At 37.7% G+C, this 23,948-nt stretch overlaps 1 protein-coding gene across 7 annotated transcripts; it reads left to right on the forward strand.

Moving 5' to 3' along the window:
* Positions 1-23,238, forward strand: THUMPD3 (THUMP domain containing 3). 7 transcript variants are annotated; one of them, XM_034658713.1, is made up of 12 exons: positions 70-130; positions 824-914; positions 1,455-1,742; positions 2,802-2,879; positions 10,176-10,305; positions 10,387-10,652; positions 12,660-12,790; positions 15,448-15,517; positions 17,872-17,987; positions 20,751-20,861; positions 21,667-21,790; positions 21,968-23,238. In XM_034658713.1, the coding sequence occupies exons 2-12, from the start codon at positions 873-875 to the stop codon at positions 22,115-22,117; spliced, it is 1,506 nt and encodes a 501-aa protein (XP_034514604.1). In that variant the 5' UTR covers positions 70-130; positions 824-872; the 3' UTR covers positions 22,118-23,238. The 7 variants fall into 7 exon arrangements, with proteins under 7 accessions (XP_034514602.1, XP_034514605.1, XP_034514606.1 ...); XM_034658710.1 differs by having other exon boundaries at positions 72-130; positions 10,176-10,652; XM_034658711.1 differs by lacking the exon at positions 824-914 and having other exon boundaries at positions 1-130; positions 10,176-10,652.
* Positions 23,239-23,948: the final 710 nt, after the last annotated feature.

Genomic DNA, 23,948 nt, shown 5'->3' on the forward strand with positions numbered 1-23,948 from the left:
ATCTCTGAGCCTCTGGGACCGCGCAGCCTGACTTCCGTTTCCGGGGGAGTGGAGGCGGCTTCCGGCGGCGTGATCTGAGCGCGCTGGTCTGGCCGGGTCCCGGAGAGAGAAGGGTCTGCGGTGGCGGCCGGTAACTGGGCGGCGGGTGGGAGTGGCCGGGTGTGGCGCCGGTGACCCTCGGGAGGGAGGGGCGACCTTTGCCTTGTAACCCGGGCCAACGCCGAACTGGACTTCAGCCCGATCCTGTGGCGGAGCTTTTTGTGTTGTTGCTTCTAGGCCTTCACCCGCACCCCGGGATTCCTGTCACTGGGGCCCTGCGGGTGTGAGTCGGGAGACGTGGGTTCCATCCCAGCCTGCGCCACTGATCGGCTTTCTCTGACCCTGGGCAGGATATGTCCTTTCGTGGGCTTCAGCTGCTTTATTTAGAAGATGGAAGTCGTATTCACAGGGATTATGAGCTCCTTTGGGGCTTGAGCTGACTTTTATTAGTGTTATACACTGTCGCTTGCCCGGTCACAGAGCAAGAACAGTGTAGGTACTATGTGCCTACTTGTGTTGCTTTGGGTCACAAAACCTTTTACATCTAGTGATGCTATTGATCCTCGCTACCCACCTCTCTAAATTCCGCCCTGCCCCCACCCGCCTTGCCTATAAGCAGGAAATTTCGTTTACTGTTTCAGATAATTCGCAGATACCGCAGATACCGTTGCCAGTCCATGCATCTCAGAGCCTGGCCTGTAGTAGACGTTCAGACATTTGCAGTTTACATCGTAGCTGTTCAGTTAATGTTTTTTAAGCGCGTGACTCACTATCCACTTCACAGGAAGAAGATAGATATCCTCTTAGAAAGTTTTAATCATGGGCCTGGCAGTATGCTCTTCTCACTTAAGTCTCCCAACAACTCTAGAAGAGAGGTATTAATTCCCGTTTTTACACATGAGGAAATTGAGGCATAGGAGAATAAACTTGTTTTAGGCTATTCACCCTGTGAATGGTGAGGGCAAGAATTCAGACCCATGGCTGCAATTCCAAAGCCCCATGTTCTTAACTACTGGCTGAAAAAGGACTAGGTGTAGAAATGTATTTGAATGTGTTCTAGCAGCCTCTATTGGGGAATTGTTAACTCTATGAGGTGGCTATTATCAACACTGATGGTCCCAAACCAAACATTGCATGCTGTGGAAATACTATTTCTATGTCTCCTTTTCTTCCTTAGCATCTATATTGCTTTTTAAATAATACCACAATTTATATCCGGTCCTCTGTGCCCATTTTCTTCAATCCTTTTATCTTTGGTAAATATTGATTCAGGTGTGTTGACTGCATATGGCGGTGTCAGTTGTGTTCCTTTATTCTTCTAGCTCTCCAGATCAGGTGTTTTTAATTATAGTTGAGATATGAAGTGATAATGTTTAGGCATTATCTCTTTTTCTTTTCTGTACTGGCTTTTAAAGGGACTGATTAGGAATCTTGGAAGCACTGCCAACATGTCTGACGTTCAAGAAGCCCCTAACCAACTCTTGGACGTGAACCTTCATGAGAACTGGAGTTGTATACAAGCGACAGAAAGTGGTCCCAGAAGTGAGTCTGAGCACCTCCAAGTCACTATTGGAGCCACTGTACCTACTGGTTTTGAGCAAACAGCTGCAGATGAAGTGAGAGAGAAATTGGGGTCATCATGCAAAATCAGCAAAGACCGGGGCAAGATATATTTTGACATTTCAGTGGAAAGTCTGGCTCAGGTTTGAATGAAGCAATATTTAAAATAGTTTTCTAAAAAGGTCATTTTACGATTATTTTCTGGCTTACAGACCCCTCTTGAATCCTTTTTGCTTTTCTTTGCTCTGCCCTACATCTAGTGATTTTAAAGTATTGCTGCATTTTTCATTTGGTACTGATTTGTAACTTTGACTAGTAGGTTTTCTATGTTTTTAGAAGTGATCCTGTTATTTTCTGAGGATGAATTTCACCAGAAAGAATCCTGTGACTTTTGAAGAAATTCTAAGTATCTGCCAAACATCTTTGAATTTATTACTTCAGCATCTAGCTGAAGTTTAGACTTTGGTGGTGAAGCATATAAGGAGAGATTTTTCTTTTAATCTATGTCAAATTCTTGCTCGAAAGTAATTAGGAATCACTGAAAGGGAGAAGTGGTCAGCAGACTGCCATCCCACTTGAATAAAAGCTAACCAATATCTCATTACCATATAAGCATTGTGAGAGTAGGAATTGTCTGGGGTTTTTTGGGCTGATATCTCCCAGTTTCTTAGTGTTTGGCATATAGTAGACACCCAGTAAATATTTGGGGGATGAATTGACAAGCAAATATTTTCCACCTAGTGTCTGAAGCTTTGTGAAGATAGGTGCTTTTATTATCCTCATCAATCATTAGGCTTAGGAATATGTAATTTCTACAGGGTTGCTCAGTAGTAATCACAACGACCTCAAACCCTGTGCTTTTAACTACTGCACTCTACAGTGTACCCTAGGGAGCCATGAGGGAAATATGATAAAGCCCCACTTGACTTTCTGTATCTTCCTTTCTCCCCTAAACCTGTGCTTCCCTGGTAGCACTTTAAGCTATCCTTCCATCTTCCTTCTTACATTTCTGTAGGGGAATAGAAGCTAACGCGTAACTAAAAACATGGTAGACTGGGGAGATGGGAAAAATTTAAAGTACAAATTATCGGTATTAGCTTCTTTAAAATGTTTTTACCTAATTTTGTATTTAAATGTTGATAGTCCATGTGATTCAAGAGCTTTCTTAGAACTTTGTTTCTAACATTTTTTCCCTTCTCCAGGTTCATTGTCTGAGATCAGTTGATAACTTATTTGTGGTTGTTAAGGAGTTTAAAGATTACCAGTTCAAAGAAACAAAGGTGAGTTTTCCCAAACATGGTAGCTGACTTTCAGCCATCTTCCCCAAAGAAATTATTCTCACATTTTGCATTCTATCGTTTAGCATTACTACTGCTTTTATAATGTAGAATACTGGGAGGCTTTTACAATAAAAATCAGAAATTTGTTGACAGCTCATTCCAAAATTTGTTTTTGTTTATTTATTTTAAGATTTATGTATTTGAGAGGAGAGAGAGACTGGGGGAGGAGAGGGAGAGAGGGAATCTCAAGCCAACTCCCCACTGAGCATGGAGTCCAGTATGGGGCCTTATCCCACAACTCTGAGATCATGACCCCAGCTGAAATGAAGAGTTGGACACTTAACTAACTGAGCCACCCAGGCACCCCAGCCAAGAGTTGTTTTTAAAAAAATCAATATTGTGGGTAGTGGGCAAAACAGGTGGGAGAGGGTCAAAAGGGACAAACTTAAAATTATAACTAAGTTCTGGGGATGTAATGTATAGCATGATGACTATAACTAATGATATTGTTCTGCATATTTGCAGGTTGCTAATAGAGTAGATCTTAAAAGTTCTCATCACACAAAAAATTTTTAGAACTGTGTAGGTTGGCAGATGTTAACTAGACTTTGTGGTGATCATTTCACAATATATACAAACATTGAATCATTATGCTGTGCACCTGAAACTAAAATAATGTATGTTAGTTACATCTTTTTTGTAAAAGATGAAAGAATAACAAAAAATAAGTTAACAAAAGTCAATATAGAAAAATATTGAAGTGTATAACAACATAAATTGTTTGACTTTCTTACAAAAAGGTACATACTTTAGATTAGCTTTGTTTATATATACGGTTACTTTTTTTTTTTTTTTAAGATTTTATTTATTTATTTGACAGAGAGACAGCCAGTGAGAGAGGGAACACAAGCAGGGGGAGTGGGAGAGGAAGAAGCAGGCTCCCAGCGGAGGAGCCTGACATGAGGCTCGATCCCAGAACGCCGGGATCATGCCCTGAGCCAAAGGCAGATGCTTAATGACTACACCACCCAGACACCCTTATATATACGGTTTCAAAACAGAATTGCTTCCAGACTGAATCAAAGATTAAGTGACTGAATTATCTACAAATAACGCTTTCTCTCACAGTTCTGCTTTTGCCCTGCTTTCTTCTCTAACTTCATTTTTTAAAATAAAGCCAAAATAATATCTAAATACTCCTTTACTTGTTAAGACAACAGCTTTGTTCCCAGTTTGTATTTAGCATCTGATTCCTAAATCCTGATATGCTGCCTAAGTTGAAGTTTGAAAAATAGATTGCAGTAAGGCTTTCGTATTTCTCCACATTGTTTTTTGGAGTCAGGTGCTTGAAAACTTTTTTTCTGTCAGTGTTATTGCCTATATTAGAAACAATGCCTTTTTAAAAACTATGATATAATGCCTACTTCTCTAGTTTTTATTTATTGGCAACAGGTTGATTTCCAAAGTATTATTTAATAAACAATCAAAGTGATATGAACCCATAGGCTAGAAAAAATAAAACCAGACCTAAAAGAATTCAGGCTGAAAATAGATTAAAATTTTATTAACTAAAAATGTAACTTTCAACACTAGTATTATAACCTGTCAGACTTCTGATAATCATTGTCAACTGAATCATATCAATAAAACTAGAACATACCAGGCAGGGTACTGAAAATTATTGCTGCTTAGTATTTGGAAATTTTAACAGCCAATTCTATACATGAGTAAATACTAACAGGCATTTGTAGAAACTATAAAAAAATAAATTTAAAAAACCCTGTAAAGTTCCATCTTAAATTCTGGCCTTTATTAATATTTTCTTAAATTCCTGTGTTTTTGGAATCTTAGAGTTTGCATTATTTTGCATGGTTTTGAGCTCTGCTTGGAGGTGAATTTGATACTATGTAATGGTTCTGCATGAGCCAGCTTTTCAGAATTGCTTTGTAAGTAACTACAAAAGAGTTTGCCGGTGGAAGTCCCAAAAGAAAAGCAACAAGGATTAAGGTAGATTTTCAGATCTGTGCAAGGGCGTGTAGATGACCGTGAAAAATTTTTAAGCCTTTCCCTTTATGGACTTAAATTGCAACATATCCCCATACCCTTGTTTTTAAATATTTGCTTCTTGCTTTCTGTTGACCATCAGTTTCATTGTTTGTGGCATTATACTTTCCCATATCTTATAAAAAACATGTTACTTAGTATTCTGATAGGTCCTTTTCTTTTTAAGTATTCAGATGATATCATGAATTGATTAACCTGTTAAAAAAAAAAGGGGTAATATCTGTGCTTTATATGGGTTTTTTTTTTAAGCTAGGTAATACATGTACTTAGGGCAAAATTGTAAAGACCCAAAGGATATGCAGTGAAAAGTGTTTTTTCCTCTTATCTCCAGACCATGCAGTTCACTCCCTGGAGGCAACAATTTCTACCAATTTCTTGGATATCCCTCTAGAAAATATCTAGAGATATTTTATAAATACGTGCATTTTATATACTTAACAAATGAAAGCATGGCATGCATACTGTTTTGTGCTGTGCTTTTCTCCTCTTTCTTGAAGATCATGCCAATATCATGTTGGATTTCACTACATCATAATTTAATCATTCCCATTTAGGACATTAGGGTTTTTAATACTCTTGCTACTACAGTGGTTCAGCGAATATCCTGTATATATCCGTGTAAATATTCAATCTGAGGGTCATTTTTCTGTTTAATAAGATAATTTATCTTATCAGTACTTATTGATAGGTCAGAAATGTTTGGTCTTGGTTCTGTCACATTTATGTTACACACATTCTGCTTTTTCTTATCAAAAGTTTCTTTGTGTGTTTTCTTTGCGTTTTTACACGTTGTTTTACACTAGTTTGGAAGGTTTTGTTCTTGTTTTTGTTTTGTTTGGTGCTGAAACTCTGGCTGTAAGATTTGTAGCTGTTACCATAACTACAACTTAAACTATTTTATGTAGTATTTTTTGAATCCCTACTAAGAGCAGTGATGAAGTTGGCATATTTTCCACATCTCCCCTCCTTCCTTTTCGTCCTCCAGTTTTATAATTTTCTTAGTGTTGACCCCAGTGCTTTTTTATTTATTATTATTTTTTTAAAGTAGGCTTCATGTAAGTAGGCTCCATACCCAGCATAGAGCCCAGTATGGGGCTTGGACTCATGACCCTGAGAACAAGACCTGAGCTGAGATCAAGAGTGGGAAGCTTAACTGAATGAGCCACTGGGGCACCCCATCCCCAATGCTTTTAAGTATATTTACTTATCAGCTTTAACTTGTATCCTTTAATGTCTTCACAGAGGAAGATGTCAGCATCTCCTCTTTCCTTCCTCCTCTAACTACATTCCAGTTTGTGATATTTACAGATGACAGATTCTGTCTGTAGTTATAATCCCTGTTTTCTTTTTATCTCTTGAATGGCATGAGTTCAGAAATGATTGTTTTTCTCCTTTATGTTTGATGAATAGTCTAAGTATAAAATTTGGAGTCATGCTTTTCTTCCTGAAAAATATTGTAGGCAGTATTCTTTTTCTTCTGGCATCAGATGTTGCCATGGAAAATTCTGAAGCCATCTTGGTTTTTTTCCCCCCTTATTTGTTGCTGTCTTGATATTTTTGCTTCATGTCCGGGTTTTATTTTTAATCTCTGAAGTCTTACAAGTTCACCAGGATGTGTCTCATTGTCAGTAATTCCTTGTCAGGACATGTGAGTCTATAGAGAAGTTCACATCCACATACATTACTTGAAATTTTTCTTGAATTATTATTTTTTTTAATTAAGTAAGCTTTACACCCAGTGTGGGGCTCAAACTCACAACCTTGAGATCAAGAGTCACATGCTCTACCAACTAAGCCAGCCAGGCGCCCCTAAATTTTTTTCTTTCATTATCTCCAGTCCTTTCTTACAGATAAACCAGTTACACATATATAGGATCTCTTGACTTCCTTTCATGTTTTAAGATTTTCTTTAATTTTTTTTTTACTTTTTGCCCACTTCCATTGTATTTGCTTTACTTTTCTCCACATCCCTTACTGTGTTTTCAGCAGTGTCTTTTGTATGTGGTGCTTTCAATATGGTCTTCATTTTGCAATGGTTTTATTTTTTTATTCCACTTGATTCTTTGAACTGTACAAGCTCCTGTTTCATCTTTTCATGGTGTCACACCTCATCTTTCTGCTTTTATATCTCTACTTGGAACTCTTATTTTACCAAGGTATTTCCTCATTCCATTTTTTTTCTATCATGTCAGTATGTTTGATCACAGTTTTCAGCTGCTCTGTGGCTTTGTCTTTCTGGTCACTGTTTTTTGTCTGCCCTTTGTTTTTCTGTTCCTTTCCTCTTTTGTCCTTTCTTATGTTCACATAAATCTCATGCTGATAACTTTTGATGATTGCTCATCTGTGAATGAGGAAGTTCCTCCTGGACCTGCTATTGATAGGAGGCTCCTGTGGGAGAAACCAGGAACTGTTCCAGGCCAGCAAGAAATTCCCCTGCTTCACTGTTAAGTTCCTTCTGACAAAGGGTTGTAGGTGATTGAGGTCTCTTTCTCTTCCTTCTTTTTTTTAATAGCTTTATTGAGGTATAATTTCCATACTATTGCATAAGTTCTTTTAACCAGTACTTCTCTAGCTAGCCTGAAGAGATCAGCAGCTCCAGGGTTATTTACAATGTAAAACATCTCTCCTCCTTGTTTAGCCTCCATTTCTCTCCCTTGCTTGTTCTTGGTACAAATGAGTCCAGGGAAGCTCCTTCTGTCAGTATACATACTTCTCTGCTTATTCCAAAGAACAGTTTATTTGCTATAACTTTGCAGACTGCTCTAACCTTTTTTTTTTTTTTTAAAGATTTAATTTATTTGTTGGAGAGAGAGAGCATGAGCAGGGGGAGGGGTAAGGGGAGAGGGAGAAGCAGACACTCTGCTAAGCAGGGAGCCCAACATGGGGTTCGAGGACCCTGAGATCATGACCTGAGCCGAAGGCAGACGATTAACTGGCTGAGCCGCCCAGGCCCCCCAGATTGCTCTAACCTTCGTCTGAAATCTGTAGGCATTCTCCCTCTGGTGTCTTCCTACACCTCTCTTTGATCTTCACTAGGGAATTCTTACGTTAGAATTGTTATGGTTCAAGGTTACAGGTCTCATGTAGATTCTATTAAGATAAAGTCGATATTTCTGTTGGTGGTGGTGTTTAGATTGGTGTCTGGAGAAAAAAGGGCTGTGCCAGTGTTCTCCATCACATTAAGCCTCCAATTCCTGTAGATACCCTTTATAAAAGGGAAATAATTTGTAAATAGAATTGAATTTGCCAAACCTGAAATTTACTATTATTCATTAGGTTTCAATTAGTATCAAAACCTTCACTCCTCTCTATTTCAAGTCTCAGTTCCATCAGTGAACACTGATCTCTTTCTAATTTGATTGTCAGTAGCATATACTTTCTATATCAGCACTCTGCAGTAGAACTTTCTTACTGGAATGTTTTGGGTCTGCCCTATCCAACACAGTAACCACTAGCCATTAGTGTGTGAAATGTGGTTCATGTGATTGAGAAACTGAGGTTTTTGGGGGGTTTTTTTGTTTTTGTTTTTGTTTTAAGTAAGCACTATGCTCAATGTGCAGCTTGAACGTAATGACCCTGACATCAAGAGTCACATGTGCTACCAACTGACCAGCCAGGTGCCCCTAAGCATTTCATTTTAAATTATTTTGCTTTCTTGTTTTTAATTATTATTTTTTATTCTTTTATTTTTAAAATTATTTATTTATTTAATTGAGAGAGAGAGCGTGCACAAACGGGAGGGACAGAGGGAGAGGGAGAAGCAGGCTTCCCTGGGCTCTCAAACCCAGGCCCCCTGGGATCACGACCTGAGCTGAAGGTGGACACTTGACTGCCTGAGCCAACCAGGTGCCCCTCATTTTACTTTCCATAGTTACATGTGGCTAATGGCTGCTGAATTGGACAGCACGGCTCTGCACCACCCATTTCAATGTTTAATGACATTATCCAGTAGCCGTTTATTGAGCGCTATTTGTATGCCATGCACTGTTCTAGACATGTGGCTAATAGCTGTGGTCAAGACAGGTAAGGTCCTTTCCACCCTACTTCTGGGAGAAGCCTTGATGGTGAACAAAACATAAACCTAGTAACTTCAGCTAATGCTAAGCTCTGTAAAATAAAACGGGAAGAGAATGACTTGAGAGGACTGCTTTATGAAAAGCAGGTCTTTCAGAGGACATGCCTTTTAAATTACTATTAATAATGAGAAGGGAGCCAGCAGTGCAGAGGCCACATGAAGCAAGTATCTTCAAAGTAGAGGTGAAAAGGGAGGGAGGGAGGGAGGAAGAGAACAGTCCCGAAGTGATGTAAGAGAAATAGGCAGAAGTCAGATTATGGTGGGCTCTTTAAGGAATTTAGATTTTTTATTTGCAGTGGGAAGCTGTTGAGGGGCTTTAAGCATGATCAGATTTACTTTTTAAAAAGATGATTCTGGGGTGCCTGGGTGGCACAGTCGTTAAGCGTCTGCCTTTGGCTCAGGGCGTGATTCCGGCATTCTGGGATCGAGCCCCATATCAGGCTCCTCTGCTAGGAGCCTGCTTCTTCCTCTCCCACTCCCCCTGCTTGTGTTCCCTCTCTCGCTGGCTGTCTCTCTCTGTCAAATAAATCTTAAAAAAAATAAAAAAGAAAATAAAAAGATGATTCTGGGTGCTATTTAAAAATTGGGTAGATAATTTTTCACTGCTTCTGGTTTCTTTTTCCTTTTAAAAACTACTTCTTAGGGGCACCTGGCTGGCTCAGTTGGTGGAGTATGCAACTCTTCATCTTGGGGTCATGAGTTTGAGCCCAATGTTGGGTGTAGAGATTACTTAAAAAATAAGTAAATAAATAATACTACTTTTTTTAAAAATTACTTTTAAAAGTAGTGTATATACATAGCACAAAATTCAGAAGGAAGTTAGTCAGTGAGAGGTAAATTGCCCTCCCTACCCTGTTTTTCATCCACCCACTTCCCCTCTCTAGAGGTAACCATTTTTAATAGTTTCTGATTGCTTATATTTTAATCTTACAGCCCAACTTCTGATTTACTGGTCTGGTGTTCTTCAGTTGCTTAATTTGTATATATCTTAATTTTCAGTGAAATTTTAATTTCCTTAATCATAGACATTATCTTATTTCTTCTTTTGTTCTGCACTCCTGCCACCCCCAATGTAATGATTAATGTATAGGCAAAGGGTAGGGATTTGTTCAGAAAGTAGTGAGAGATGCATGGATTTCACTGTCTGTCCTTTATAGGAAGAAGTTCTAAAGGATTTCGAAGAACTGGCTGGGAAGCTTCCATGGTCAGACCCTTTAAAAGTATGGAAAATTAACACCAATTTCAAGAAAAAAAAAACAAAGCGCAAAAAGATAAAGCAGAATGCAGGTAAAGAGAAGATTGATAATGGACAAGGAGACAAAACAGATGAGACAGATGATAAAAAAGGATTCACTAACAATACCTTAGATTCCCATATCTTAGACTATTACGAAAATCCAGCCATCAAAGAAGAGATATCAACATTAGTAGGTGATGATTTGGCATCTTACAAAGACGAGAAGGATGAAAGTTCAAAAGAAGAAACTCAGTCTAAAATGCTGAAGTTTAGAGTCACATGCAACCGGGCAGGGGAGAAACATTGCTTTTCCTCAAATGAGGCCGCAAGAGATTTTGGGGGTGCTGTTCAAGATTACTTTAAGTGGAAGGCTGACATGACCAACTTTGATGTGGAGGTACGTACAGGCTCCAATTATGATGATTCAGGAAGGCCACTCACAGGTAGTATTTTTAGATTAACCAGCTTTATGGGCAGCTAAATTGCGGCCACAGTGCTAATAGGGTGTGGTTAACAAGAGCATGAGCTATGAGACAAATCTAGGTTCAGATTTTGACTCTACAACTGCATAACTTTGGACAAGATACTGTCTCTGAGCCTCTGTTTCAAATGGAGCCAGCAGTAGCATATACTTTCTAAGTGTGCCCTGAAAATTAAGTGAGATAATACATTTTGGGTATTTGGTGTGATACCTGCTATATACTAAGTGCTCAGTAGATGGGAGCTATTAAGACTTGAGTTTTTTAATCTAGTACTTTTTGTATTATGTGGACTTTCAGATTATAAAATCCAACCAGAATTAAAGCAGTTATTTTGTTTTTTTGTGTCTTGGTTGTAGAGTTTTACTACTGAAAAAAAGGTTGAGTACATTGTTAAAATAAACCCCAACCTCCTAAAATCAGGACATCATTGCTAATACTTATCCTATAGGCAGCTCTTCCCTTTCTTAAATTCTGCTAGATCTGCAAGCCCAGATGCCTCTTTTTGCACGCTTACTCTCGGTCTCAGTCTTCTACTAAACAGGTGATTCACATGTGGGCCATGCTAAGTAGTCTTTAAATCTCTGAAAGCTTAAGCCCCTAGCAGCAGACATTTTTACCAAGAAGTCATTTTTAGTTGCTTTTGGGACTCCTGAATCTGGGGCAAGTCACTTATTCTCTCTGTACACTTTCCTTGCATATCAAATCAGAAGAACAATCCCCATTTCTTTTTTTGATGTAATAGCTGTTATGAGAGTACCTAGGCTAACTAGAACAGTAATGTCCAAAAGTTAGCAGGAGGGCTCAGAGCAGATTCTGAAGTCACACAGCCTGGATTCAAATCCCAACTTCAATGCTGTATGATTTTGGGCAAGTAAGGGGATCTCTTTGTGCCTCCCATTTCCTTACCTTTAAAAGGCAGATAGTAATACCTAGATCACCTGAAACTAATGTAACATTGTGTGTCAGCTATACTTAAAAAAAAAGATATCTAGCTTGGAGGATGTGAACGTGAAATGAGGTAATGAACGTGAAGTGTGTAGAAGAGTGGCTTGCATATAGGAAGTGCTAGATAAGTGTCAGCTGCTGCTCCTGTTAAGATCACGTTATGTGAAAGACTGGAGAATGTTACTTGAATAGTTTATATTTCACCGTGTGTTAGAAAAACAATAGGATAAAGTGTAGGCATTCTTAAGTGAGACAAATTTAAAAACACACTAAAGTAAGAAAATAATGGGTGATAAAGCAAATGTCAGCAGTTGGTTAATCTAAATGCAGGGTATATTTAGGAGTTCATTGTGCAAGTGTTCTAGTAGCATTTCTGTATGTTTGGAACCTTTTCCAAAAAAGTTAAAATTTCAAAAAACCCATAAACCTACAAAACATGTTGGTATTGTAAAAATTCAGGGGATATCTACTCACAGTAACTTACAGTGAATGAAAAGAATAAAACAGGTTTTAAAATTTAAGAGTACATACTAGATGATTTAATTTATATGAAGTTCAAAAAAAGAAAATTAATTTGTAGTGGTGTAGTCAGATTAATGATTACTTTGGGTGGATACTGACTGTCAGAGGACAAGGGGAACCTTATGGCATGTGCTAGAAATACTGTATATCTTTATATCAGTGGCAGTTAAACAGTGTATATAGGTAAAAATTCCCTGCACTGTACACTTGAGAGTAGTCCACTTTATGCAAAGTATAGCTCAATAATAAAGTAAAAAAAATTTAATTAATTTTAGTAACAGTGCAGGGTGAACAGTCCTAAAACTTTTATTCTTTTTTTTTTTTTAATATTTTATTTTTAAGCATTCTCTATGTTCTAAGCTCGAACTCACAACCCCAAGATTGAGAGTCGCATGCTTTACTTACTGTGCCGGCCAGGTGCCCCTATTTTATTCTCTCTTGTTTTTCTTTTGTAGGTTCTTTTGAACATCCATGATAGTGAAATTGTTGTGGGCATTGCATTGACAGAAGAGAGTCTCCACCGAAGAAATATCACACATTTTGGACCTACAACTCTTAGATCTACTCTTGCCTATGGGATGCTTAGGTAAGAGAATGGGTTTGCCATCTAGATTAAAGTGACACCTTGCGGGGGTGCACCTGGGTGGCTCAGTTGGTTCAGTGTCTGACTCTTGATTGATCTCAGGTCATGATCTCAGGGTGCTGGGATAGAGCCCTATGTTAGGCTCTGTGCTCAGTAGAAAATCTGCTTGAGGATTCCCTCCCCCGCCCCCCTCCCACTCTCTTTGTCTCTCTGCCCCTCCTGCTCCTGTGAGCACACGCGCGCTGTCTCTCTCTCTCTCTCTCTCTAAAATAAATAAATAAATCATGGGGCGCCTGGGTGGCTTGGTCTGTTAAGTGTCTGACTTCAGCTCAGGTCATGATTTCAGGTTAGGCGATCAAGCCCCTCATCAGGCTTCCCACTCTGTAGGGAGTCTGCTTCTCCCTCTCCCCTTCCCCCTGCTGTTCTCTCTCTCTCTCAAATAAATAAATTAAATATTTTAAAAAATAAATATTTTTTTAAAAAATTACACCTTGATTTGAATTTTCCCTTTAAAACACTTGAATTTTTTGTTAAGTACTGTGTTGCAATTTAGTGAATAAACAGGATAAAAAGCTAAAGATCTATTTCTTTCTCTTGTATCCATTGCTGTGATTCCTTGTAATCCTGAAAACATCACTTAACTACCATCTCCATTTTCTTGATTTTAAAATGAGAATAGTAGTTTTCATCTGCCTCTGAACATTTCTGTTTACAAAGGATATACTGTGTGTTGGGAAATACAACAGATTTTGCTATGTTTCATTTCTGTGCCATGAAGCAGATGAAAGCAGAGATTTTTATATTTTTAATTTTATTTATTTAAGTAATCTCTAAGCCCGTTATGGGGCTCAGACTCACAACCCGGAAATCAAGAGTCACATGCTCTACCAGCTGAGCCAGCCAGGTGCCCTGAAAGTAGAGATATTTTAAATGTGTATTATATGGGGTGGAGGTAGGGGGCAAAAAATGTATATAATGTGTAAATGAACACAGGGAGCTTTTACTAATATTTTAAAAATTTATACTCACAGTATCTCAGGAACCATCCAGGATTTTCCACTTTTTCAAGTGCAAGACCTAGCTTGCTTCCTTGTTTGTCCTTTGCCCTTTTATTGGGTGCTTCTTTCCACCTCTAGGACAAGTTGTCTTCTCTAGGTTTTTGTTCTCAAGACTGCAAAATGGGTTTGGTGTGAGACTTAAAGGATTGTTAGTGAGGAGTAGATGTAGAAATATATGCTTAATACCTGTCACATAGTGTCTGGTGTATCCTAGTATTAATTGTTTTTTGATCATTAATTATATTTCCTTTTCTTACAGTCTTTGCTTCCTCTTTCACTCATCCATGGAGTCACAGTTCAGCACAGTTGGAATCTATCAATACAATGATAGTAATAGAATACTGGGACCATTTGTTGTTCTTGTTTTTTTGTTTTTTTTTTTTTAAGATTTTATTTATTTATTTGACAGAGAGTCAGCAAGAGAGGGAACACAAGCAGGGGGAGTGGGAGAGGTAGAAGCAGCCTCCAAGTGGAGGAGCCTGATGCGGGGCTTGATCCCAGAACGCCAGGATCACGCCCTGAGCCAAAGGCAGATGCTTAACGACTGAGCCACCCAGGCGCCCCTACTGGGCCCATTTGATAAAGGAACAGCTCGCAGTCTTCCTTCATTCATTTACCAAACACTGTGTATTGCCAGGCATTATGGTAGGAGCCAGGAACATGGAGAGTTCTTTTGGGTGCAACTATTAGAAACCTAAGTAAGCTAGTTCAAGATAAAAAACAACGTAAAACAAAACAAAACAAAAAACTGATGATTGCATAGGAGGGGGTATTTATGGGAAAGATACTAAGAAATCTTGGGGAATCCACAGAAAAACTGAAGGGTTGTTAAAAAGATTAAATGAGATAATGCATGCAAAGAGCTTAAATCCATGGCCTGGCAAATACTGAGTGCTCAAAATAAAGCAGTTTTTTTTTTTTTTTTTAAGATTTTTTATTTATTTATTCGACAGAGAGAGAGACAGCCAGCGAGAGAAGGAACACAAGCAGGGGGAGTGGGAGAGGAAGAAGCAGGCTCCCAGCGGAGGAGCCTGATGTGGGGCTCGATCCCATAACGCGGGGATCACGCCCTGAGCCGAAGGCAGACGCTTAACCGCTGTGCCACCCAGGCGCCCCCAAAGCAGTTATTTTTGGCAAGGTTCTTACCTTTAAAGTTAAATTCGTAGGGAAAGCAATACTAAATGTCTAATTGCCAGTAAACTTATTATCGATACTTATCAGTATATGTTTACTTGAAACACAGTTGAGACTTTTCTTAGGGAACAATACAGGTTTATATACAAAATAACACTGTTTTCTAAAGACACAAATGGATAGATAGATATACACGTATATATTAAAAGATCTGGAAGTTAAATTCCATCTGTCAGTGAAATGTGATTTTGGATGAGTCAGAGGGTACTTTTAGCTATATGTAATTTTTTTTTTAAGCTCTAGGATATAGATTCAATCTCTAATTACAAATTGATTTTTAAAATGAATATTGATTGGTGTTCCTTTATGCTAGCATAATAGGTCCTCGATCTTATAGCTTCAGGAATAGTGTGAAAGCCCCAGCTATTGATTGAAGTCTTTTCATATAGGCTGTTTTCTCTTCTGTAGGCTCTGTGCTCCTCAACCTACCGATATAATAGTTGATCCGATGTGTGGAACAGGAGCAATACCAATAGAGGTAATAACGTTTCTTTACCTTTTAGATAAGCAAGTGATACATCTAGAATATTCTAGAACTAATGGGCAGATTACACATAATGAAATCATCAGGGTTGGGTGAGTGGACCCAAGAGTTTTAAAAGAATTGCACTAGATAAGAAAAAAAAATTTAAAAAGAAATTGCACTAGTAAAGCTGGGATTTTGTGTGAAGGATATAACCGCTTATTACAACTAGCTAAAGACTGGTAGATTATAAATGATGGTTACTCTGTGGATTACAGAAGAGCTGAGAGTTGCAAACTGGTGAGTCCCTTTTTTATAAAAGAAAAGCTGGTAGACTCGAAGGCAAAAGCATAAACTGGAGGAAGGTGTTCCATCTCTATTGAGATTATGCCTCTTAATCTACATAGGCTGTTGGAGTAAATATAGTAAAATGGAGAAACCTATGAATGTTAGATTTTTCAGGAAGTCTAACATGGTTACACACAAATGCTCTTAAATAGTTTTCAAAATTATTGTGATACTAAGAGGACTCAAGAACTGCTTAAAGCAAAGCAGGAAATAGAAAGGCATTTTCTAAGTGGAGAACATTTAACAGGAGAGTCTCATTGAATCAGTATTATCAAAACTTTAAAAATAATTTAGAAGAGGGTGCTCCTCTTTAAAATTAAATTAATTTAAAAAAATTGCTTAAATTTATGAGACATAGTAATTTCCTACATAGAGTATATCTAAAGCCAGTGGGAATAAACTCCAAGGAGATACATAGATTCTGTGAGTGGGCAGAAACTGGACAGATGAACAAGTCCAAAGCAACCCACAAAGGGAAAAATAATCCAAACTGCAATCAGAAAATGACATGTGTCATCTGGGAGTTAAAATCCCAGAAGAAAATCTTGGTAGTCTAGATGACTACTGTTTTCTGATAGTGTGAGCTATCTATTTACTCTGACTAAAGAGCTGCCCATAGAGAAAACTCAGTTGTTGTCAAGAATTCCAGGAAAAGCAAAGTGTTCCTCTCTAGCATTAAACCATGATGTACCTATGTCTGAAATAGAAGGGAAAGTCACCACATGTCAAGAAATATACAACAGAGCTAGAGAGGGTCCGGAAGAGCTCCCCCCGCCCCTGCAAAGATACAGAAAATGGGTGAGGTCTTTCCATGTAAGAATAGACCTGCGGATGTTAATATAGAGAAATCTAAACTGATATATGATCAGAATGAACAAAGTTATGAAAGGAATTGACAGGGTATGTATACAGAATTGTTCACCCAAATATAAAATAGTGATCTAAAGTTCTCCCTTTAAAATTTGGAAGTACTGCAAAATCCATCTCTTGCAGAGGCTGAAAGTCTAAACAAATTTAGACGAAAAAATGAGTGTTGAGGAATCAGAATTACTTGAGAGGCTTTCATCAAATTCTGTAGGTCTTTTCTACATCCTCTCTACATCACCCTCAAGTGTGTGGGCAAAAGAAAAGACAATGAAGCCTTGTGTTCATGGATATGGGTGTATTACTATTTACAAAGGAAGGGGTATTTGTTCCTCATCCCTGAACAGAGGGCAGAACTTCCTCTGTTTTCGTGTCAGAAACCTGTGAATCTACATAGAACCTTGTTCAGCCTCGGGTAGGGTGTTACCATCATTCCACAAATGATATGTAACATTGGTATTTATGTTCTGTTGACATGTTTTTGACTAACATTACAGAAACTTTTTTAGAGATGTAGTGGTTATCATTCAAAGGCCTGTGCAGTGGATATTACATTTTGAAATTTTCAAATACCCCAGTATATCAGATTATATAAAATCCTGTAATCACAAAAGGGTATAGGCTCGTCACTTTAATTTGGTTAAGTTTTTCAAACCATGTTTGTATTTCAGGTCTGTAATGCTTATTACTATGTGCCAGACACTGCTGCCTGAGGGATTTAATAAAATGTCAGACTTGTTCTTAGGAAGATTCCTTGAAAGGCAGACAGGTATAGAAATAATTAAAAACAAATGGAATGACAGTATATATATAAAGTGCTTTGGGTTAGGGAGGCAAGTGAGAGACAGCTTGGAGAGTTGGGGTTGATTTGAGAAAGCATGACATTTGAGCTAGGTCTTGAAAGATGCATAAAAATTCAAGTGAGAAAGAATAGGAAGGCTTTTCAAGCGAGGAGAATAGGAAAGTTGACAACATGCAGTGTTCTACCACTTTAGAAAAGCACTGGATTATTGGATTGGATTGTCTAGTTTATTGACAGTCAATTGAAATGGTTTTCCCTTTAATCATTTATAGGTGGGGTTTTGGGTTTTGTTTTTTGTTTTTGTTTTTTTTTACAGTTTGCTACTTCGGTTTTAATATATACTATTTTCTTTTAGGGGGCTACTGAATGGTCCAACTGTTATCATATTGCTGGTGATAACAATCCGTTGGCTGTGGATAGAGCAGCAAATAACATCTCATCCTTATTGACCAAGAGCCAAATTAAAGAAGGGTAAAAATTTAAAAGATTTTGTAGCATTTCTTAAGACTTAGATAATGACATTTCATATTGACTTTATGAATTTAATACCTCCAGTGCATGGTGACATCATTATAACTAAAATGAACATACTGTGAGACTCCATTAAATTTTAAAATCATTTATTGAAAATAACTTATAAAAATACTTATTTATAATTTCCCCACCCAGTGCAACTGTGTTCATTTCTGTCTTCCTTTCTCTTATTTGTATATCTTTTTTCCTACATAGTGGAAAAATACTGTGTTGATTCAATTTTACAAATTTTCAGATACTTTGAGTATTTTTATATAGTCTTTTAAAAATGACTGCATATTTGCGTAGAAATTCTAGTTTATTTAGCCTTTTCTCTATTTGGCACTTTAAAGCAGTCTCAGAGTTGGAAGAAACCTGAAAGCCATTTCTACATTACCTAAATGTCCTATAGGAGATCCTGATCAATGGCCTTCAAGTCTGTGTCACCATCTATGATGACTCTGTCTCTGAAGGCTGTCAGTTCTGTCTTTGCACAGCTTGCAGTGCTAGTCATGCCTTTAGGGAACTGAATTCCTCTCTGTACCTTCTATAGATTTGTTTTAGACCCACTTGGATCCATAAAGAAAAATCTTAGCTCTGTGTCACACGATGCTTGGCATCAGACATTTGAAGGGCTACCAAAACTCCCCCTCCTCCTCTCCCACTCCTCCAAAATCCTTTCTCCTGCAAGCAAAATATTCTAAGCTGTATATTCCTTCAGCTGTATCTTATCTGTGCCCTGGAAGTCCATTGGTGTCTGGGAAATTTTGTTTTTTTATCTGTATGTTGTTACAGTTATCTTAAGCCCTGGCCCACTACTCCAGGTTACATTTAGTGATGCCACCTGTGCCATCCTTGCACTGTTCTTTCAGTTTCATTGGTCTTTGGAAGAATTGGTTGAAATGTCAGTTGGTCTTCAATTTCTCACCAGAGGCCTCATAAATTGTTTCTGTATTCTTCTTTGCTGGTGCCCTTTATTTTCTTAGAAAGTGGCCGGAGTAGGTAGTGGTCAGCATATTTGTTGAATCGTACAGATGTTCCGTATCCTGAATACATAGCCCAGGGAAGTGGTTATATCCTATAATTGGCCTTACCAAACCTAGAAACAGCTGCCTCCGTAACCCTTAACGTGAGGTTTATATCTGTAAATAGAAATCAGTGGTTTAAAAAAATATATATCCATTTGATAAAGATATTCCTATTAATTAATTATATATGGTATGCCTCATACTATTTTATGTCTGTATGTTGATAATTCTCTTTTCTTTGCTTATTTTTTTTCCGTTTTGATTAGAATCAGCAGTGCTTTGTTTAGTTCTTTCATATGCTGTTTGTTCTGTTTTTATGCTCACTGCTTGTTTCTTTATTCCTATTTCCTGTTGAGGTTTTTTAAAATTCGTTATTTAAAATTTTAAGTTATATGCTCTTTCAATGGTAAAATTTTCTCTATTTTTGTTTCTTTTTAAATTGTTGGCTGTGTACTTGTCTCCCTGATCTAGTTGTTTAGGGCAGTGCTTTTCCAAATTTAATGTGCATATGGGTCACCTGGGGATCCTGTTAACTAGATTCCGATTCAGTAGGTTTCACATGGGACCTGGGAGTTTGCATTTCCTAGCAAGTTTATCGGTGATATTGATGCTGCTGGGCCATGACCCAACTTTGAAAAGCAAGGGTTTGGATCATTTACTGTACACAAGTAGTCGAAAGGTTTTGTTTTACTGACGAATTTTTATGGTACATTTTGTTGCCTATTTATTCAAATTTTCTTGGGGCTTAGTACATCACCAGTTCTTTTGAAACCTGATAAAACATTTTTAAACAAATTATTCCTATTTTCTGTATATTTTATCTTATTTTTCAGACACTCTGTACCTTGTCTATTCTACCTATACTATTTCTGTCAGTCTATTTTGATTTTTAATATTTTTTGTTCAGTTTTGTTGCAGTTATTGGTGCCTGTGATTAATATGCCTCTTTTCAACAATCTGTGCTTTTCCTCCATGAGTGACTGCCTTTATTGCGCATTTTCTTAAATTCTTAACTTTCAATAGAATAATCATTCATTTCTGCTCACAATCTTTGTCTTTAATTCTTAGCCTGTGTATTATTGCCTGTTCTGTTTCTTATACCAGCAGCTTTGCCTTAATAAGGATTTAGATCATTTATATCCTTTGTCTTTTGTCATGTTTTTTTCAATGTTTTTGTCTTATTTTTTTCATTGTGTGATACATATTTAATTTTAAAATAAACATCTCTATTTTACTAATTTTATGTATCTATTTCTTTAGGTCTCCTGTTACTGAGAGATCTACCAAGCTTTAGATGTGTCACCTCATCATCTTTTTTTCCTGTGTTCATTGATGTTTTACATTCTCAGTTATATAATTTACCGCTTCATTACTGTTGGCAGTCATCTTTTGCAGTTGTCTTGCAGTTTTGTTTACCCCTTAATTGGTTTTCTTAAATTGTAGATGAAACCAGACATCTTTTGAAACCAATCTTAACCATTTTTTAAATTGTCATTACAGATTTTGTCATTAGAGAAGTTTTATCATATGAGCTTATGCTTTCTTCCTACATTTTGGTTTAAAAATTTTGCTTATTGTTAATGTTGTCACTGGTATTATCATTTGAGTAGCATTTTGTATTTTATAGCAGTCTCTTCAGAAATGTTTTCAGATTTCATACTTCAAAATAAGCACATTTCCTTTGTCCCCATAGCGAAGTGTCCTGGGGCTTGCCCATAGATGCTGTTCAGTGGGATATCTGCAATCTGCCATTGAGAACCGGCACTGTGGACATTATTGTAACAGACATGCCATTTGGAAAAAGGTGGGACTTGGCTTTTAAAAATGAGTTTTACCTTCACCTGTTAAACTAGTACCCGTCTTAGCTTCTAAGAGCTTATTCGATCAGAAATCTTCAATTCCTTTTAGTAGACTTAGGGCATTTTCACTTAAGAATTATATGATGGGGGCATCTGGGTGGCTCAGTTAGGTGTCTGCCTTTGGTTCGGGTCATGATCTCAGGGTCCTGGGATCAAGCCGAGTTGGGCTCCTTGCTCAGCAGGGAGTCTGCTGCTCCCCCTGCTTGTGTTCTATCTCACATGCTATCTATCTCTAAGATTTTTATTTATCTAAGATAAATAAATCTTAAAAAAAATTGTAACATGATGGATAAACCCATTTTGTTTCTTATGAGAACTCATGAATTAACTACATTTTGATCATGACGATCACAGGTTAATCCACTTCCTGGCCCATTGCTGAATTACAGGATACTTCACAAAGGTTGAGGAAAACTTGGTTCTCATTCTCAGGATAAATGTTTTCTCATCATTGGTTCGGTTTATGTAATCTGTTTATTACAGTCATTAAGAGGACAACTTATATAACTATTATAGTTGTCAAAAAAATTGTTCTGTAGCCAGTTCATCTGTTTCATATTTCTAAGCCATTTACTAATAAGTCAGATTACTCATTTTATTGGCATATAATGGCAAAGCCCTGGCTTCTAAAGGGCAACTGTTTTTTAGGCTTCAGCATTTTCTTATTGTAATGAGTTTTTAATTTCTCATTTCATATAGTTCTAGATGTTTATCTACCAAATGTTTGATTCACTGGACCTTCTTTTATAGGATGGGCTCCAAAAAAAGAAACTGGAACCTTTATCCAGCTTGCCTACGGGAGATGAGCCGTGTCTGTAGACCAGGGACAGGACGAGCTGCACTGCTTACTCAGGACAAGAAGTGCTTTATCAAGGTACTGTAAATTAGCCTCAAAATTCACCCTGTGGCAACTTTAGGATCTTTTAAACTTAGGGACATTAGTTTGAGTAGATTTTTTCCCCTCTTCCCCCATGGTTTCTTCCTGCCAACTAGACTGCTGGTTGGTCTACAGATTTTCTGCTAATTACTTGTCCTTTTTGTGTATACACAGGCATTATCTGGAATGGGACATGTTTGGCGGAAGGTACATACTGTCTGGGTGAACATAGGGGGTCTTCATGCAGCAGTTTATCTTCTGAAACGTACACCTCAGGCTTTTGTTCATCCTTCGGAACAAGATGGGGAAAGGACTCCTTGGTGATGCAAAGAATGAAGATGGTTGTTTGTGCCTCCCAACACTGGGAATGTCAGCATGATGAAATCAGTTTGAGAGAAAAATAGTGTTAATAAAATTGCAGTTTGCAGTTTAAACTGGTCTAAAGCTCTTCACCTTTGTTAGCAAAAGGTGTGAATGGAATTGAAGTTCTTAAGCAAAGTTCTGGAGCTCTTTCTGAAGGACTGGCTGGGCAATTACTACTTAAAATGCTTTTAGATCCTAAGCCTACTAAAATGCTATGGGATTTGGGTTTTGAGTATGTTTTCAGGCTTCATAGCAGTTCCTGTTTTCCACTGTAGCAGGTAGAAAGTTACCATGGCCTAACAGAAAGGAAGAGAACATAATCAAAACATCTTGGGCCATATTGCATTGCCTATGCAGCTTTGCTCTGTATAGTTTCTCAAGTTGGCTTTACCTCACCCTTAATAAAATGAAGCATTACATTTTGGGAATAGTGTTTGCCCCATGACAAAGTGAAATCTCACCAGACCGATTAGAAAGTTTACCATATGCCTTAAAAATTAAAATATGTGTTATTAAAATTAATAAACTAAAATAGAGGAGTAGGATTGATCAAAGGAATCATAGATTCAAAGTCTTTAAGGAAAAAAAAACTTCATGAGAATTCTTCTATTTTCTTTTAGATCTGTATTTGTATTTAGCTGTTTTTCCAGTTGCATAAAGTCCTTTCTGTGACTGTGGAAAATGAAATGAACGTTAAGTCCTTGTAAAAAAATGGTGCTTCCCTGGGACAAGTAGTAGTTGAGGTACATGTGGAATTCTTTACAGTACTCAGAGTTTATTTGGGAGTTTTTGGCTCTATTCAGCTTAGATTTTCAGTGTCATGTTAGTAATACAGTACTACTCAATACCTTTTTTAGATATCTTCCATTTAGAATAAAAAGACAGTCCTTTCCTTTGAAAGAAGAGTTCACATTAGCAGCAGAGCTAACAGCCCTGGTCTGGTTTCTCTCTGATACTACCCCACACTTCAGCATGAATTAGAAGTAAGATACTTAAAAGGGTTTTATATCCTAGACTGGAGTTTTTACTATCAGAAAGCACAGTTGCACTATTTTGGGTTCACCATAAAACAGTCTTTCACCTTTTTTTTTTTTTTTTAATTAAGATATTTGAGAGGGGCGCCTGGGTGGCACAGCGGTTAAGCGTCTGCCTTCGGCTCAGGGCGTGATCCTGGCGTATGGGATCGAGCCCCACGTCAGGTTCTTCTGCTATGAGCCTGCTTCTTCCTCTCCCACTCCCCCTGCTTGTGTTCCCTCTCTCGCTGGCTGTCTCTGTCGAATAAATAAATAAAATCTTAAAAAAAAAAAAAAGATTTTGAGAGAGAGAGCATGGCAGAAGAGGCAAAGTAGGGAGCCTGACATGGGGCTCAATCCCAAGACCCTTAACAGACTGAGCCACCCAGGCGCTCCTATATTTCATCTCTTAATAAACCATTTAAACCTTTAACTATTGGGTCAGTAATTGGCAGAAGTGGAAAGTAAAAGGACCATGTCTGTTTTCACCAGTTTACCAAGTGCCTAGCAAGAGTACTTGCCAAAGTGGGCATTTAATATTTGCTGAACAAATAGTACTTTTGCATGTTGGCTTAGTTTTTAAGTATACCAAATTTGTGCTTGACCCATCATAAGGGTCAATATATGTTCATGTTTGAGGTGAGACATACAAGGGTAACTATTGGGCAACTGGAAATTATATGTTTAACATTAGTGAGCTAGCCATAGAAAAAGTAAGACACCCTTATTCTCTGCCTAGCCTTTCCAAAGTTTAGGTGAGATGTTATGTGGGAATCTCA

The sequence above is a fragment of the Ailuropoda melanoleuca genome, chromosome 4 (assembly GCF_002007445.2).
Source record: "Ailuropoda melanoleuca isolate Jingjing chromosome 4, ASM200744v2, whole genome shotgun sequence".
In the NCBI taxonomy this organism is placed as follows: domain Eukaryota; kingdom Metazoa; phylum Chordata; class Mammalia; order Carnivora; family Ursidae; genus Ailuropoda; species Ailuropoda melanoleuca.

Excerpts from the sequence above, each read along its gene's own strand:
- THUMPD3 (XM_034658710.1), top strand. The coding sequence starts at position 873 with ATGCTCTTCTCACTTAAGTCTCCCAACAACTCTAGAAGAGAG. Across the intron at positions 1,743-2,801 it reads CAGTGGAAAGTCTGGCTCAG|GTTCATTGTCTGAGATCAGT; the intron begins GTTTGAATGAAG and ends TCCCTTCTCCAG. Across the intron at positions 2,880-10,175 it reads ACCAGTTCAAAGAAACAAAG|GAAGAAGTTCTAAAGGATTT; the intron begins GTGAGTTTTCCC and ends TGTCCTTTATAG.